Here is a 16,103-nt window from a genome sequence, read left to right as displayed (position 1 = left end):
CACTCAGTTTATTACAGTTCCCCACTGTGAGATGTGGTGTAGGCGACGTCTTTTTATTATGATTATTTTCTTTTTATAGACCCAGTTCTCTGGCTTGGTAGTTTAGGACCAGCATTGCCGGTGTCAATGGCGCTGCGTCGCTGAGTGTCCTGCAGGATCAGTCTCACACACCTTTGGCTCTGGACTGGTGCTCCCACCAGACATTCATATAAAGAAAGGGGCCAGGGATTGTTTGTCTAGGGAAGCCACTTTGGTTGTTGATCAGAGGGAGTCTCCTGGGTTTGCTGTGCTGAATAAACTATGAGGTGCGCAATGTCCTGGCTATCAGCCCTGCCGGCTATGCAGCACACTAGTTGCCGTGGTCGGCGTCCTCCGGGTCAGCTATGTGATCCCGGTGTCAGGGGAGTCACCCGCGAAAGCAGTGCGCGGTGCCAACTGCAGTGTAAGGTCGGAGGCGGACCCCACCCCGGCTCCACGTCGCATTGCTTAAAGGGTTATATCAGTGGGGGCTCACCTGGGATTTCAGGCGTTGGTTGCTGCTCTGCGTCCGGATTAAAGCGTTTCGGGAAGGCTGTGGGAGCAGCATTGGGAGTGGGCCTCCGTGTGCTCCACCCCAGTTCCTCCGAGAGTCGCAGCGGGGAGTGTGGGCCGCGCACTGCAGCAACCCTTTTAATGCTGGGAGGCCAGGACAAGGCTACCTCGACGAGCGGCTCCAAGGTCTGCAGCCGACAGTTGCTGTGGATCTTTATCGCCAGGTGCCCACCGGTCCCAGCCGCCGCACTTCTATGTCTCAGTGCTCTTCAGCAAAGTGCTACACGCTATCAGTACAGCGATCTGGTGCTGCCCCATGGTATCGGGATACCACGCCATGGGTCTCGGGAGGACGACGGGGGTTTTAATTGCAGGATTTTGTAAAGGATTTCTGGTCGTGCCAGAGGCTTTCAGGCAGCATCCATTTTCCTAGCTGTGCAACATTGCTCCCCCCCCTTCTAGAGATCTTTGAATCCATGGAGCTACTCAGGTGGATCTCTTCATGTCCAGTTATAACAGAAAATGCAATTTGTTCTACTCAGGTGACTTTCCCTAGAGAGTACTGCAGAATGCATTTGTAGTAAATTAGAATTTTCCACTGCTATACGCATTCCTGCTAGTCCCAGTTATCCTTTAAGTCCTCAGGAGGTTTAGGAAGTTTGGGAAAACCATGATCTTAATTGCTCCGGATTGGGCCAAGAGGATGTGCTAACCAAACCTTCTGGATTATGTCCATCTGCCCTCCAATTCGCCTTCCCCAGAGAGTTGATCTACTCAGGAAGGGGTGCAGTGGGGGGGGGTCTCCTTTCCCATGCAGGGATCAGAATGCTGAACCTGCACGCCTGGTTTCTGAAAAGGCTAATGTACAAGGTTTAGAACCTTTCAGAAGATGTTATGGAGGGGTTCTTTCAGCAAGAAGACCAGCACCTAAAGGCCTATACCACTGCCTTTGGAAATGGTTTTGCAGCTCGTTTAGAGCAAAGGTTGTATATCCCTTTTCATATAACTCATCTATGGTCCTTTCTTGCTTGCTTCACCAGGCCAGCAGAGTTTGCAGATAGCTATCATCAAGGGATACTTGGCTGCGATTTACATTTTCACGCATACCACATATCATGGCTCATACTTCAAAATGCCCATTGCGATTCAATTTCTCAAGGGTTCATCAAACATTTGTCCATCAGCCCCCTTCCTAGTACCAGCCTGTGATTTCAATATAGTTATAACCTTCCTTATGGCGGCTCCTTTCAAGCCTGTTTTCTAAGACTTCTTACAAGCCTGTCTTGTCAGACTTCTTACATGGAAGACTTTTATTAGTAGCCGTCACTTCTTCACGAAGGGTAAGTGAACTACAAGCCCTGTCATGTAAACCACTGTTCAGCATTCACTAAGGAGAAGGTTAGTCTCCTCCTTCCCAAGGTTGTATCAGAATTCCATTAATCTCAAAATACTACTTTACCTGCATTCTTCAGTCCACCTTGCCCTTCAAAAAGAAGAGGAGACACAAAAAGGGCTCTGTTTTTGCATTGCTCATTCTTCATTGGTTACACTGGCCACAAACCTGGTAGTGTGGCGACCAAACCGACATTGAGATGGATAATACTATGCATTTAGATTTTCTCCTGCATTTCTTTTTTTCTTTCTGCCATCATCATGCTGGTTGGCCTCTCCCTGGGCTCACTCCACAAGATCGTGGCTGCTACTACATTCCTTTCTGGCGTCCCACTCTGGACATCTGCAGGGCTGCAACATGGAGGTCAATGCACACGTTTACTTAGTTCTACTGCGTAGACAGGAATTCTGCTGCAGTCTAGAGTCAGCCAGGCAGGACTACGCAACCTGTTTGCATGAACGTGTCTCCTGTGGGTAAGTGTTAGCAGCAAGGTGCTTCCCTCTGCCAGCTATGGTTACATGGCACTGTTTGTAAGCTATTCACAGCATGTGAATCTATAAAGGGTCCAATGCTGGAGAATGAACTTGTTAACTGTATCTCCTTTTCTCCAGCATTGGAAACTTTCCTAGATTCATATGCAACCCTCCCACCTACCCCGCTTGGCCCTTCTTTGTTCATACTGCCACTGTATGTGGGCTATGACAAAATCTGAAGATGCCTTCCAGGTATAGGAGCTAAGGGAGCCCTTTCTATTGGCTGTGGGTAGTATTACCAAAAATGACTGCTAGAGCACTAAAGTGACTGAAGCTTTCAGTTTAAAATTAAACTGCTCTCTTACCTAGGATTCCCAGCTTAACAACAGGGAATATTCACAGCATATTAATCTATGAAAGATACCAATGCTGGAGAACAGGAGTTATAAAAACATAACTAGTTTTGTATCCCCAAAGTGGCTGTGCACCAGGAAAAACAAAAACAAGGAACTGAGGCAACGAGGCGTGGTACAACCTTTTTGGATCACCATTGACGTCCCGTCTGGACGGGAATGGGAAGAGCATAGAGTGACCTAGATGCCAAAGTTGCTCTGCGCCCCCTGCTGTGGAAATCTTTTCAGAGATCTGCTAAAGCAGGAATTGTTATCGTTGATTAAGAATTTGTGGGTTGAACATCCATCCGAAAGAATATTACCAGGGGTAGGTAATTTTGTTCATCATGATGGCTGTCCTTTTATGAGCACCTAGCACAGGTACCGTTTGACTTGCTCGATGTTCAGGATGTATAATGTGACTGCTTGCAGCTCTCACCAAGCCCTAAACAGTCCATGCATACAGAGGCTAGTAGCCTGGGACTGAGATGTGCATATATGGCCACATCCTACCCTTGCCCAGGAAGACTGCCAAAAAGGGAGTGGATTACAGGGACATGGAATTCATTATGGCCAGACATTTTAGACGCACTGTGCAATATGCTGCCATGCCATAAAAATAGAGGTGCACGGTAGTAAAATGAAGACGCCACTACTCAGATTTTACAGATACCCAAAAAAGTCCAAAAGGTAAACGGAACAGGGAGAAAACGTTGCCCTGCGCGGCTATACTTATGGGAGGTTGTAGTGCTTCACCATAGACCTAAATTGGAGACATGGTCTTCCTGCACTGAGCCTTAAATGCTTACATGTGCCTGCAAAATGAAATATGGTAGGATAGTGAGTAATCTTCAGAGAGCCTGCCGAAAAATCATTCTGATTCTACAGTCTACATAAATTCTGGGGGATCCTGTTGATAGAGATGGGAATTCTACAAACAGAATATGTTCCCAACAGCAACCTTTTAGCATGAACCCTGATTAGTAGAGGACAGCATATACTGTTATCCTCTACTAATCCTTTTGCTGTGTACAATCGGGTTTCCAACTAGTTGGGAAGGGGGCTTACTAAGATGAAAAAGTAAGGAAAATTACCTACATGTTGAGTCTGGTAATAAGTCTTAAAATTCTCTTCTTTATAATGTTCTCCTGGCTATTCCCTCACAGCATACATTGCGCTTCGACAGACCGAAAGCATGTAGGAACACCAAGTTGATGAATGCTGATGGCTGAGTTGGGGCAGGTATTTCCATGCAGTGGGACACTAGTGCAAGTACCTGTCACTCAATTATAAGTATTTAAGAGCTTTAGAGCCTGTATGTCATGTTCTTTCCACTTGAGAAAATATGGCCCTTGGATTACGAGCCAATGGGGCCAGTGTAGCCTTAATTCTATGGATATTCTTATTTTGCTTTCCAGTGCAGTTTTTCTAGCTAGTCTTGGTGGTCTGTGATGCTGCTCTATGCAAACTGTCTTTGAGTTGACAGGTAAGTCTGTTTCATCTGCTCTTAGGAATTGTCTCCTCCTGATGTTGCTTGATGTTAGCTTATTCGTGTTGTGCCTTCGAGTCTTTGAATTCAGAATGGTATGTTATGCATTCCTGCTGAGTTTGTCTTAGTTTGATTGGTCTAATGCTTGATCGTTTTTTCTTTTTTCCAGACTGGTCCTTTCTCGATTTGAGTTTGAGGGAGTCACCAGTAGTGAGAATCCCTTGGAAGTAGGGGAAGATGAGGAAGAAGTCTGGTTATTCTGGAAAGATAGTAACAAGGAAACGCGTAGTAAGAGTGTTCGAGAATTGGCTCAGGATGCCAAAGAAGGGCAGAAGGAGGACCAAGATGTGCTCAGCTACTACAGGTCAGTCAGCATTTTACCTGGTTTAACCTTTTTACTTTTGTAGCAGGGTTCCTATATCCTCTTAAGTGGTCCGCAGTTTGCAGATACTATAATGTACACGTGCACCTGAATTAAACTGCTGGATATGCATGTGCCCTCTATATTGTAACCACCATAATTAAATCATTTGTTGCTTTGCTGTACTTACCATGTCCAATCTTCTGATACATTTCTGAAATCTGCATGAAAGGTGTGTTCTTAATTTGGCAGCTTGGAGGTATCCAGGGTAAGCCCCAACGTCCTTTTTTTGCTACCATTGTTGCTGCAGATGCAAACAACTTATATTTTGTCAGCACAAACCCCCGTCGCCCCCAATTAAAAACCCAACCAGAGTTGGAGTCGGTGTGTCACTATATTGTTAACCACTTTCCAGTAACATTTAATTTTGTGACAATCCCACATGTATAAGTATGATAAGAGGAACCTATAAACCTCAGTTGAGGAAATATAGGGGTCTTCAGCCCTGCTTAGCTCACACCATTTAGCCATAGAATAGTAAGTTGAGTGCATTATATCAAATCGAATGTGCTGGAATCTGCTGTAGACTTCCACTTCACAGAATTAACGTTTCCCACCAGTCATTCCCTTAATGGGTGTCCATATTTCTCTCTGATTTGTGTTAGTCTACCCAGGGTCTGTACTGTAAAGCGCATTGACTGTAAAAAGGGTTGATATAGGCCTCTTATAACGCACCCACCGAACCACATTTTCTGTCAGTGCTGAACATTCTGGCAGAGCATAATCCCTTGTAAACTGGAATTAAATAACATGGCAAAGTTTCTTGTGGAACCTATCCTTGATATTAATGAATAAAGATACTTTGCAAACCCTTGAACCATTCTTGCAGAGATACCATGCCTTTGCCCTGCTTCTTCCCACAACTCTATTGGCTATCCACTCTACTGACCTTGGATGACTCGGTTGTTAAAGATCGCTGCTCCAAGGTAATCCTGCCTCCATATAGTATGTTTCCATCACTTGATGCCAGATTTTTAGTCCGTCTTGTGTCCAGAGTAGATCAGCCTGCAAAGCCTTCCCATATCTAATCCGGAGGAGACAAAAGTGTCTCATATATCAGTTTTCTGTTTCTAAGTAAAAGTCTGACTTGTCCTGATGCAAACATTCATTTGCAAACAGCAACTGAGAAGCCAATAATATTTTCTAAAGCCTGGGAGGTCAAGCCCCTTATCCCATTGTGCCCTACAGTGCGTATCTAGCACTACTCTTTTTGAGTTGAAACAGAGAACTCCATTGATAAATCATTTTCAGTGATCGAATGGAGTGCTTAGTGTAACATACATATACCTTGTGTTGGGCAAGATTTTAGGCAGCACCCTTTGGGTGCACTACAACAACCCTGACCACCTGGCAATAGGAAACCAACCTTTGGTATAAGTCTGTACTACAAAGGTTGGTAGTGTGGCGAACAGCCAGGCTTATCTCAGGAGGGTTCATTGTGAGCTGTAGGGGAGTTAAACAGAGATTCACAGTGACAAGTATTCAAATAAACTCTTACAAAGAAGGTTTCTTGATTAAACAATTATTAATGTAACAGTCAGTTTGAGTAAGCTTTCTTCAGACGGGGCAATATAATAGTAAGACACAAATACACTCCAAAATACACTCTGTTTCACTAAATCAGTAAGTACCCATTTGGGATGGCACACAGACACTGCCTACACCCTCAGGTGACTTAAATAGCTAGGACACTGTGGACATTAATATATCACTGTTGCATTTAGGGCAATATTTAGGAGTATGTCAAAGAAAAGGATTATTAGAGCTCTCACAAATATTCTGAACCAGTTAAGTACTTTTGGTAACCTCCAATGCAAAGTAAGTTAACCCCTTCCTGGAAGGAAGACAAAACACAATGTCGAGGGAACAAGTCATTCAGGGTGCCAGGCCAAAATTCATTGGGCAAAAGTCTAGGTGAGCTGAAGCAATTGTTGCAGGTAAGTAAAAGTCTTGCACAATGTTTTAGAAGTCTTTGTAGAAAAGAAGAAATCAAAGCTGATTAGACTTGTGAGGTAAAGAAGCTGTTAGCAACTCTACAGATGCAACCAAGACCCGTCTCAACTAAGAACAAGTTAGGTTACACAAAAAGAGCTAAATTCTCTTAGACTTTACAGTATCTTTGGTTAGAAGAAAAACTGTTCGAGCTGGCTTCTGTTCCTGTGCAGCTCTGCAGATCCTGTGTTCCTGGGCCTCAGTCATGGGGACAAGAGGACCACTTCTATTCAGTGGCACTTCGTGGTTTCAGCAACTTGCGTCTTAGCAAATAGCACCACCTCAGACTCGTGGCTGTTGAGATGGGCTTTCCTTGCATCGGCCTTCCAGCACTTGAGGTGGCTCAGGCTCGGTCAGTCTGGATCTTCCTGGAGCTCTTGGCCAACTTAAAAGCAACAAACACAAACTGGTGTTCCTCTCCCTGGCTCGGAGACCCGTACGCAGAGAACTCAGTTGGCCTTTTGGTCATTTATACGTGGTCCGACAACGACACACAGCATGAGTGCTTGGATATATGTGGCTACAGCCCTATAGGCGTGGATTCGCCAAGACATACAACCCCAGGTGGCCTCTGATCATGCCATCACTGTGGCTATTGATGTCGCGAATTCCAGCTGCCGCCCGTTGGATAAGATTTTCATATCAATGATAAATCTTCCTGACCTCTGACAACCCCAGAACCTTTTCCTGGAGTGGTACATTATTTTTCCCTTTAGTTCAGTAAGTGAGAACCTTTTTCCACAGTCACAGAATCTTTTACTCTTTTTATGGGTCTAATTTTTAAGACTCTCCATAGTTTATTTTAAAAATTAACCTCTGACAACTTTTTGGCAATACGTGCCTATTGTTGCTGGGTTGCCCTAGGGGCTCCTTCTTTTTACTTTCTCTGGCTAATATTGTGAAATTCAGATCCCAACGGTAGAATGGATCTTTGGAGCCCTTTTAGATATTAAGGGAGACCAGCGCCCGCACCCCCCGCCCACACACTTATTTGGAGTGCTGGGGAGATACTGAGTTGTTTGTTTTATTTGCTTATACAGCACGCTGAACCCTGAGGTAGCTAGGCGCTTTAAGCTTGTGGAGAAGTTACATACAGATACAGAAATACATGTAAATATAGAGGTTAGTTACATACATGACTTTGGCATGCATAAGTTATTCACAACGGTAAACAATAGAGATGGTAAGAAGAATAGGAAAAAACAAAAATTTACAAAATTGTACAGGTATTTACACATTAGATCTGGGTTAGGCAGTTGCGGATCTTGTTGGCTTAACAAGTGTTAGTATAGTTGTGTTAGGTTGTGGTGGAGAGCCATGCTTTGATTTTGAATCGGAAGGCAAGGAAGGAGTTTTCATCTCTTAGCGCCGGAGGCAGAGAATTCCATGTTCTTGCCGCTAGAACTGGGAAGCTGGTACCACCTGATTTTTGGAGTCTGTATTTGGGGATGTTAAGGCAGTGACCATAGATGGCTCTAGTGGGTCTAGAAGATGGATGTCCTAGAGCAGAATTTATCAATCAGGTATTTAGGGGCTGTATTGTTGAGGCACTTGTGGGTGATCATGAGGGTTCTGAAGGTAATTCTGTCTTTTATCGGGAGCCAATTGGCTGTCTGTCTTGCCTGGGATATGTGGTCTGTGCGTGGGATGTTGAGGGCTGCTCCAAGAGCGTTATTTTGTACAATTTGGAGTTTGTGGATGTTTTGCTTACTGGTACCCAAGTGTGGTGAGTTGCAGTAGTCCAGTTTAGAAAGTGTCAATGCTCTAGCTAAGATGATACAGCTTTGTGAAGATAGGAAGGGTCTGCAGGCTGTGGTGTAGGCCGATGCGGAGGCCGTGGCATTAACTTGTCCTGAGAGTGTCAGGGTGGAGTCAAGGTAGACACATAGTGTTTTGGCATTTTTGGAGAACTTGATAAGGTTTCCGTTGATATTAAATTAATTGTTTTGAGGGTTGAGTTTGTTGAGGCGTTGTTTGGTTCCAGTGAATAGGAGCTCGGTTTTTTCCTCGTTTAGACAAAGCCCATGTTTTGCCATCCAGTCTCGGATCTTACTATAGATTTCATTGAAGTATGAAGAATCCTTATCATAAGAGCCAGTGAGTGTGATGAGGATCTGAGTATCGTCAGCGTAGTTGGTGTATAAGACATTCATGTCATCCAGGAGGTTGAATAACATCTTCGTTAAGATGTTATAAAGGGTGGGGGAGACGCAGGAGCCTTGGGGGACTCCGCATGAGATAGAGGATGGGTCAGCTGAGGCAGTATCTGAGAAGACCCTCATCGATCTTTCAGAGAGGAAGGATTGGATCCATTTGGCTGCATTGGGTGAGTAGGAGGCTGAGGTTGTTGGGTGTGAAGTTAAGAGGTTGTGGTCGACTAGGTCGAAGGCTGCAGAGAGATCGAGTAGTAGGAGGAGGGATGGTTGGCCTTTATCTTTGGCTTCGTCCATTTGGATCTTCAGGTCTAGAAGGGCTGTCTCAGTGCCATGTCAAGGTCTGAAGCCAGATTGGCGGAGGCCTAGAAGGTTGTGGGTTTCTAGGTGGTTCTGAATTTGAATTTTTAGCAGGAAAGGGACAGTGGTGATGGGCGGTAGTTAGTAGGGATGCTTGGGTCTAGAATAGGTTTCTTGATAAGCGATCTGACCCAGGCGTCTTTGAGATTTGCCTCCTGCTCAGTACCCAAGAATCCCAAAGACGCCTGGCCTCAAACTGTCTAAATGCCAAGGTGACATCTGTCGTTATAAGAGAGGTGATGAAGGGGGCAAAATCTTTGGCTCCTTCTTTGTTGATGGACGCTGGACAGATGTCACCTTGGCATTTAGACAGTTTGAGGCTGGCAATAATTGCTTCAACCTGTGTGGTGGTAACCGGGGCAAGTTCAAAGAGATCAGGGGTTTTAGAGTGGGGTTGGTGAGATTGGTTCACGTTATTAGTACCTTTGGTGGCTAGGAGTCGTCTTTTGGCTTCAATTTAAATTGGAGTAGGGCTTTTTTGTCTAGAAGTGCCTTTTGTATCTTGGCACACCATGTGGCGTCTTTGACACAGGAGGATTGGGGAGGGATGGGTGTTTCCAGTTCCCTGAGAATGGTGAAGAGTTCTTTAAAATTGGATTTTGCATTTTGTATTCTGCTTTTGAAAGTGTCACTTTTGGTTTTGATAATGGTTTTTTGTAAGTGGCGGAAGCTGTCTTGAAGATGTCTTTATTTTTTGTCAGATGGCTTCAGCTGATCTTTTGGATTTCCTCAATGCTTTTAGTTCTGGGGTGAACCATTTGTTGAGGTGCTTGGGTTGTTTAGCTTTTGTAGATTTGAAAGGGGCGATTTGTTCTAGTGCTAGCAGTAGGTTTTTGTTGAACATGTGAACTAGCGCTTCAGGGTCTAGTTCCATGTCATGAGAGGGGTTGATGATGGGTTGAATGAGGGGGCGAATGGTTTCCATGGTGATGGCCTTATAATTCCTAGTCGCTGCTGGGGGGAACTTGGCCAGATACCAGAGGAGTGTGTGTGTGGAGGCATCTAATTCGAAATGGATGATGTGGTGGTCGGACCAGACACAAAGGTTATTCGAGAGTATGTTCAAATTTTAGTTTAGGTTGGCGATCCAGTCAAGGGTTCTGCCTTTGCAATGGGTGGGTCCTGACGTATGTTGTTTGAATCCTAGTTCCACAAGGGTTTGTTCTACAATTAGAGCATGAGAGTCCAAGGGATCATTGTATCCTAGGTTTAGGTCCCCTAATAGTAGGATTTGTGAGGTTGGTTTGGTATGGTGGGAAAGTAAGTTAGAGTTGTCTTCTTGAAATGTAGAGGTAGAGCCTGGAGGTCTATAGATCGTGAATCAGAAGAGTGCTTTGGGTGGATAGGGGCAAGTTTTACGAATAGAAGTTCTCCAGATGGGAAAGGTAGTGAGGTGAATTCTCTTAGGTATAGATGGGTTTTGGAAATTAAAGCAATTACTCCCCCTTTACTGGAAGTTCTGTCAACTTTGGTGATGGTGTAGTTGTCGGGAACTGCGAGCATGAGGGCGGGACCTGCTGCAGGATGTAGCCAGGTTTCAGTTACTGCTAGAAGGTTGAGGTTGTTGGCTAATATGAGGTCTGCTATCCCAAGTGCGTGTGCGACGAGGGATTGGGCATTTATGAGCGCGCAATTGATTATGACGATGGTGGGTAGAGGAGTGTCTTGTGGAAGGTTAGGCTTATCATGAGGGGTCTGTTGTGTGTGGTTATTGGTGTTTCCTACAAGGTGATGGGGATGCGGTGTCCTTGGAAGTAATTTCTGCGATTAATGTTGCAGTGAGTAGATGTGAGGTGAAAATCAGAGGGATGAGGTGGGCCAGTGGTGCTATGTGGTATGTTGGAGATGGGTGGAGAGCTTGTTGGGTGCTGCATCTTGCTTTTTAGGAAGGTTACAGAAGTGATGTGGAAGTGATAGATGTAAAAGGAGTGTGCAATGATACTAAGCTGTAAGCGTGCCATGGATGGTCTGGGTCCTGGGGGCAGGTGCGTATACGGTTAGCTATTGTGTGACAGTATCCCTTTCCTCATTTTAAAAGTAGCGTTTGTTACAAGGAGAAACTTAACTTTAATGGCTGGCGGCAGTGAACCCTTTTATTAATTTGATGCACCTTTACCATGCACAGCCTCAGTAAAGGCACCCATGGGTGCTCATTTTACCAAAATGGCACCTGTTGTCTTTTTTCATCAGTTCAGCGTTCCTTGTCCTTTCGTGTCCCTTCTCCTGACATCCAAGGTGGGAGATTCCTGTGTGATTTTTGTCTTCGGCAGGAATCCTTTGGATTCCCCGCCTAGGCTCCAGAGTGTCTGTGACAGCAGGAAGTGAGGAAGGAGAGCAAAACTCTGCAGCCCTTTGTCTTCCAGCCTGACTGCGAGAATCCATTTAAACTGGAAGGCTGGCTGTCCTGAAAAGACTTCCAACCTGTAACGCTCACCTGGCTCCCACGGAGGCGCTGGTCTGGTCTGGGTTGCTGTGGCCTCTTCAAGCGTGATGCGCAGAATTCGGACCACCGATTGAACAGGACCCCCAAATCTTGCTTGTCTGGCCCGTAGGAATATCCTTCTGCAGATGAGAAAGGGGATTAACTGTCTGCTGAATAATGTGCTTTCTCCCCCCTCTCCCCCTTCGTTCTCCTCTGACTTCCTCCAAAACCCCCGATTTAAGCTCACCTTATGGTTTGGAAGGATGAACTCTCCATCCTGCTTCTGGTGCAGGGGCGCGCGTTCGTCCAGTTACTTCACTGTTTTTCAGAATGGCGCTGGCAAATCCACTTGACTTTACTGAGTGATACGCCGTAAGTATGAAGAGGCAAAAGTTCAAGTGTGAACCTCCTTTTATGTTGTCTTTTTCTGTCCTTTATTTCAGGTGCAGAACAAAGGAGATGCGTTGAAGGGTTAAATTGCCGGGGTAAAATCAGGTGAGTCAGTGATGAGGGCGACCCCTCTAAATGTCTTTATAATTCCCCAGTAATGTCTTTTGTCCTTTCCCTATAGGGGCCGGGGTGCGGTACCTGCCAGAGATGTGGCGCCGACCCGAGATGTGGAATGGCACACCAAGAATAGCCGGTAAGTAATATGGCTGAAAATCCGGCTTTCCTCTTGTGTTCCCTTGCTCACCTTTTGTCTCTTCTTCTCTCCTTAGGTGCGGTGCAGAGATGTGGCGACCGGCACTGAGAGCCGCGATGGAGCCGGGCGGCGTCTCGGGAACAGGTGAGTGAAGCGCGGCGCTGCAGTGAGCAACGCAGTGCTTTTAAATGGAAGTCTTCCTTCAGGAATGCTGGCGTGAAGATTCCGGATGCAGGTAAGAAGGTTGAAATAGTTCTTGATTTTCACCTTTCTCTTCTCTTATTCCCTTACAGGTGTTCCAGGTTCGAGGCGGGCGTGGCTGGAGTCCAGGTGCAGGAGCAGACACGGTGAGCGTTCAGCTGCTGGGGTACAGAACAACACGAAGCACGTGTGGCTGTCCGGGTGTGGCTTAAATAGCCTTGGAAGAAGTTCCAGGTGAGTATTCTTCCACAGCCCCACCCAAGTAACAAAATAGTTCCTTCAGAAAAATAGTCCCTCCTAAGCCTCATTTGGCTTGGTTCTTAATGCAGCATGGTCTGCATCAGGTGAGTGTGCAGCATGGTCTGCTTCAGGTAAGTGCACCAAACACTTCCCTTTATGAGCCTGGCGCCTATGGCGCCAGGACTGATGTCCAACATGAGCCTGGTGCCAACGGCGCCAGGACAGAGTCCAAAGAGCCCCTATAAAGGGCCGCTGGGCTTTTACCCGGGGGGGTGATGCCTGCTCCCGGGGGGTGCTGGGCCTGGCTTGGTGCTCCGGGGGTAGGCATCATGACACAACCCACCATGTTTGAATGTTGCATGGCTGGGTTTTTGCATAAAAATCTGATTATGGAAACTGATTATTTAATCGACCACTGGAACTGAAACCAAAGAGGATGATGAAGAAAACGCGGCTGAGACGATTTCCAGTTACCAGAGAGCCTGCTGTGTAACCAGAGCCTGCTGTTACCCTTCCTTCCAATAGACCTGGGCACTCCGAAAATGACGTCCCTGACCCAGAGCCTGGTGAGACCCACTAGAATTAAGAAGACCTGCAGTCTGAGCCATCCCACGTCGTGCTGCGATCTTGCGGGGCAGCAATACCCCAATACCGTGGAACCTCAAGCCATTGTGCGGTGCACGGTCTTCCAAATTCTAATCTTGCTGAAACTTTGTGGGCATCCTGCTGGACCTCCAGAGACTTGAATAGAGTCCAAAAGCTCCCTTCACTAGAGTGCTGGACCTTTCAAGCAAAGATAATCTGACCATCGATATTCTGTCTTCTTCTGTACTCATGAAAAGGCGCCAAATCCACAGAGCTGCATCCAGCCACGAGGAAACTCTTACCTGGAGCTTTCTCCTGTGATCCGTGCTACAAAAGTCCTCCCAAAGTCCTGTCTTCTGTCTTCTTGAGAAAGGAATCCATCGACTGGGTTTCTGGCTGCAGATCCTGAAGTCTTCCTTCTGCAACTCTTCCTCTGTGCTGAGGTGCTGTGTTGGCGGGGGTATTTTACCTACCTTAAGTCTTTGTAATTTCTGTATAGATTTGGGGCGTTTTCTGTGAATGGAAGTCCACTCATCCAGTTCACTCAGGCCCACTGTGGAAACCACCTAGGGTGTCTTCTCTGAATTCCCTGGACCCTCATCTAACTTTAAAGTGAAATACTGGAACTCTGACTTTGCCTGCAAATTGAACCCTATCTCACCCTGCCTACAGCTGATGCCTAGACCACTAGGGTCCCTCTGCCTCTGATTAAACTCATGCTATAGAATAAGGGAAGGACTGGCTAAGAAAAGGGTTCTGCCTTGTAAAGAATAACAAGTGTTCAAAAGTGAGTTACTTGTCAAATAAGTTGGTTGGTAACTGTAACTCTTAGAGTGAACCTTACTCACCTTGAATGTGTTTTGCACTATTCTGAAAAGTATATATAATGTTAGTTACTCACCTGTAAATTGGTTGTGCCGCTTCCCCAAAAGTAATGCTGATCGTTTCATTTTACTATTCCTGTTAGGATAAATGTATGAGTGTCCCCAATTGAATCTTTGTCATGGCCACTTGCCCAGGATCGGCACCATCAAGTGGAGAGAGCAAGGGGCACCATGGTTCACGCACGTCCCCTCGGGACGTTTGTACATGGGGGGTGGAGGGGGTCTGGATGGACTCAGTCATGGAAGAACTGAAACAAGACACTTTTATTATGGGCAGAAGTGCTTGGAATGAAACTGAACTCTTTGATTATGGGCAGGAATACTCTCAGGAACTTTCCACTTGTGGGTAACTAGTCCGGTTGTGGCCTTCCATCTGCAGCTGCACGTGCAACTTCTAGGAGTGGCAGGGTGTGGCAAGCAGGACTGAGCTAGGGGGCGTGGCTTTAAGAGCTCCGCTATAAAAGCCACCCCAACCCCAAGGCACACGCTTCGCGTTATTCTGCACTTCCATGCAGCGTAACGCTCACCGTCGCCTGGGATTCAACTTACCTGGGGAAATCCTGTTATTTACATCCATACTTAACATCTGGAGGATCCTGCTCACACCTGTAGGCTTCTTCCTGGCACCGCGGCTCACCTGGAAACATCTCGTAGCGCAGACATCTTCTTCCTGACACTGCGGCTCGCCTGCAAAACATCTCGGAGCACTGACATCATCTGGGCACCACAGCACGACACACTCCATCCGCACTTGCAGCACCTGCAAAAGAAAGGCAAAAGACAGACACTCAGCAGACATTAAGTTAAGGTTGCGCTGCCATTAAACCTCGCGCCTTCCCTAAAACCATCACTCAACTGCTGACGGACATTGTGGTTGCATGCATCCTCCGCGCCTCCACAGCCGCATTTCAATCTATTTCGGAGAAAACCAAGAGGAACGTTACTCAGAGAAAAACAACATTGAGAGCAATAACGTTGAGGCAGAAACTAGAAAAGACAAGAGACATTGAAAGAAAGCAGAAAGAGGAGCATAGTCGCAACTGGATTACTACTCTTCAGGGATCAGTGAAAGGACTCGATCCCCTCAACAAGCGCCCCTGTCAGAAGTAGCAGGACGGAGAGCTCATCATTCATACTTAACAGGTGAGCCTTATGGGCCGACACGTGCCCACAGAAATCCCACCTTGGGTCGAAGGGTTTGGGAGGTACCACAGTCATCAAGTATAGTATCTATGACCCAGAGGCCTGGCCAAGGTCAAGTCCCTTGTAGTTTGCTTCTGAGGGGGTTAAGACTCAAATTCCTGCTCCTCTTGGAGCAGCTCCAAGGTCTGGTATATTTAAGATAAACGCTTTGTTTTTCCTGGTATTTTTCTGTCCTTGAGGAGAAGCCTGGGAGATTGAAATTGCATTGGACAAAATAGACCCACGCCATAAAGAAGCCCCCTTAGAATTAATTGCAGATTTGGCCTCCCTGTGACCTAGATCCAGAGATGTTTATTATCTTTTATTGCTGAGTGTTAAGGAGAATTCTCTTATAAGGTTAATTTCCCAAACCTAGTGAGTCCCCCAGCAGCTTTGCTGGATTTTTGGGGTTTTTTTTTTCTCCTGCTAAGAGTGAGACACTTTTACTCCCACTCTTAGGCATGATTTGAGGTATGTCTTTGACATTTTATGTGCTTGTGGGCTATGGGGTTTCTTTTTACTCCATAGGGTATCATATGTTTTTTGGTATGTGTGTTACACAGCACCCTCAGTGCAGTAACACAGGGGTATCACAGTGACCCCCAAACATAGACTCCATACCCTGGGACTGACTACTGTCTCCCAGGGCATGCAAAGTCACGATTGGCTTTACTAGTCCAAAATTGTCAACAGAACCAGTACAAACCATCATATTGTGGAAGTACTGGTAAGGGGTAATTCG

General features: G+C 46.1%; 1 protein-coding gene across 7 annotated transcripts in view; it reads left to right on the top strand.

Annotated features, from left to right (window-relative positions):
• Window positions 1-16,103, top strand: part of ITPR1 (inositol 1,4,5-trisphosphate receptor type 1) — a 3,145,915-nt gene that overhangs the window by 903,844 nt on the left and 2,225,968 nt on the right. For all 7 annotated transcript variants that reach the window (XM_069643506.1, XM_069643503.1, XM_069643505.1 and 4 more), the window contains exon 18: window positions 4,448-4,642. In XM_069643506.1, the coding sequence (XP_069499607.1) occupies window positions 4,448-4,642 (195 nt within the window). The remainder of the gene's footprint in view (window positions 1-4,447; window positions 4,643-16,103) is intronic.

This window comes from Ambystoma mexicanum, chromosome 2p (genome assembly GCF_040938575.1).
Source record: "Ambystoma mexicanum isolate Mex_15411 chromosome 2p, UKY_AmexF1_1, whole genome shotgun sequence".
Taxonomy (NCBI): domain Eukaryota; kingdom Metazoa; phylum Chordata; class Amphibia; order Caudata; family Ambystomatidae; genus Ambystoma; species Ambystoma mexicanum.
This window is presented reverse-complemented; position numbering and strand designations above follow the sequence as displayed.